Source organism: Procambarus clarkii, chromosome 36 (genome assembly GCF_040958095.1).
Source record: "Procambarus clarkii isolate CNS0578487 chromosome 36, FALCON_Pclarkii_2.0, whole genome shotgun sequence".
NCBI classification, from domain to species: Eukaryota; Metazoa; Arthropoda; class Malacostraca; order Decapoda; family Cambaridae; genus Procambarus; species Procambarus clarkii.
In genome coordinates, this window is record NC_091185.1 from 44230883 (window position 1) to 44232734 (window position 1852).

The following is a 1852-nucleotide window of genomic DNA, read 5'->3' on the forward strand; positions in this document are numbered from 1 at the left end:
TGGGCGTTCACAAGGAGCACCTAGTGAGACTGTAGATAGGCTGGCCCATGGCAAGGGTAGACTCGTTGGTGTTTCCTAGTACTGGTTGAGGACGGTACTGTGTGCTGAGGAAACACGGAAGTTGACATGGCTGCATTGCATGAGCATTGAGGAGCGCTTAGTGTCCTGAGAGAGCGACACATGTGTATATATCAGTGTAGTAATACTTCGTTTATGATTATATTTAAGGTGATGGGGAAAGTGATAATATGTGAATATATTGATAATTGATGAAGTGTCGTATTCCTTTCAACCCCCCCCCCTCCCCCCCTTGTGTTTTACTTGTATTATCAAGCCTACTCCTTGAGAGCCACTACCGACTTTGGGTCGGATACTAGTACTTTGGTTCCTCCTGCAAAGAACCCGGTTGCGACCCATAGTGGCCGTAATATAATTGGCATTCCCAGCGGGACTCGACCTCTTGTCAAGTGCGTTTGATAGGGGCGATGACGTAGTGTAATCCCCCTGTGAATAATTCCCCTGTTCGTTACGTGTCAGGACGTTACATGTCCTGTGCGGCGCCTTGTGTGATTAAGAGCAGTATTAGCGAGTGCGGTGCTCGGTTATTATTAGTGTTTAGTGTTAAGTAAAGTGGTGTTTTGCGTGCTCGTGCACGACTTGGTGACAAAATGACAGAGAAAGAGTCCATTATCAATCTTGACGATGTTCAGGAATTTCTGAACAAGGAGGACTTGCTAGATTGAAGTATCTGGGAAAGCAGGAACTTGTGCTAGTAAGTGCCTGTTTAGGGATTAAAGTACGTGAGTGATTCCCGTGTGGAAATCTTGATGAAGGTTCACAAGCACTTAAAGGCAGAAGAGAAGCAGGAAAGCGAGACGCAGAGTACAAAGGAAACAGTTATGGATCCCACTGAAAAGAAAGACAAAGACAGTGATGGTGAGAGTGATACTAGTGAATTGAATATCAGTCTTCTCAATGTGAAAATGCGTGCATTGGAGGTCGATCGTAAGATAGAATGGAAAAAATAGAAATAGAACGAGAAATGAGAGGAAAATGGAAATGAAACTTTTGGAATTACAAGAAAAGAAAGAAGAGCGAGAAAGACAAGAAAAGAAGGAAATTGAAATGAAACGGTTGGAATTAGAGCGAGAACGAGAAAGAGAAGAGCGAGAAAGAGAAGAGCGGGAAAGAGAAGAGCGGGAAAGACAAGAAATGGAGAAGGAAAGACTGCACGAGTTAGAAGTGTTACGATTAGGTGGTCAGAGGGAAACAAAGGAAAAGAGTAGTTTCGATCCAGTGAGAAATATAAAGATGGTACCAAAATTCAATGAAAGAGGTCTCAAAGTTCTTTGCTGCCTTCGAGAAAGTTGCTGCCTCTTTGGATTGACCAAAGGAGAATTGGGCCATCATGATACAGTCCGTCTTAACTGGGAATGCTCAAATTGCATACTCCACGTTGTCGCTAGATTCTAGTGATTACGACGCGGTGAAGAAGGTAGTGCTGAAGGCTTATCAGTTGGTGCCGGAGGCTTATAGGCAAAAGTTCAGGAACCTGAAGAAGACCTCGGAGCACACGTTCACGGAGTTTGCAAACATCAAGGAACGGCTTTTCCAAGAATAGTGTGCGTCTCGAAAGGTGAAGACGAAGGAACAACTCGAGCAGCTCATATTGTTGGACGACATCAAGAAATGTCTGTCTGGAGATCTCAAGACATACCCTAGAAGAACAGCAGGTAGAGACCTTGAGTGCGGCAGCCACTATGGCTGAGGTGTACATCTTAACTCATCGGCCCTCTACCAGGTATGTCTCGAAGAGTCATCCACGTCTGTTTGGCAAATCTCGTCCAGAAGA

The 1852-nt window shown here is 44.7% G+C and overlaps 1 protein-coding gene across 1 annotated transcript; it reads left to right on the forward strand.

Moving 5' to 3' along the window:
• Window positions 1–1053: 1053 nt before the first annotated feature.
• LOC138371802 (protein enabled homolog) lies at window positions 1054–1621 on the forward strand. The gene is made up of 2 exons (XM_069336827.1): window positions 1054–1258; window positions 1467–1621. The coding sequence occupies exons 1-2, from the start codon at window positions 1054–1056 to the stop codon at window positions 1619–1621; spliced, it is 360 nt and encodes a 119-aa protein (XP_069192928.1).
• The last annotated feature ends 231 nt before the right edge of the window (window positions 1622–1852 follow it).

Bases quoted from the DNA above. Each gene is read 5' to 3' on its own strand.
- LOC138371802 (XM_069336827.1), top strand. From the start codon at position 1,054: ATGGAAATGAAACTTTTGGAATTACAAGAAAAGAAAGAAGAGCGAGAA. The intron at 1,259-1,466 runs GTCAGAGGGAAA...CGTTGTCGCTAG, and splicing joins AGAAGTGTTACGATTAGGTG to ATTCTAGTGATTACGACGCG.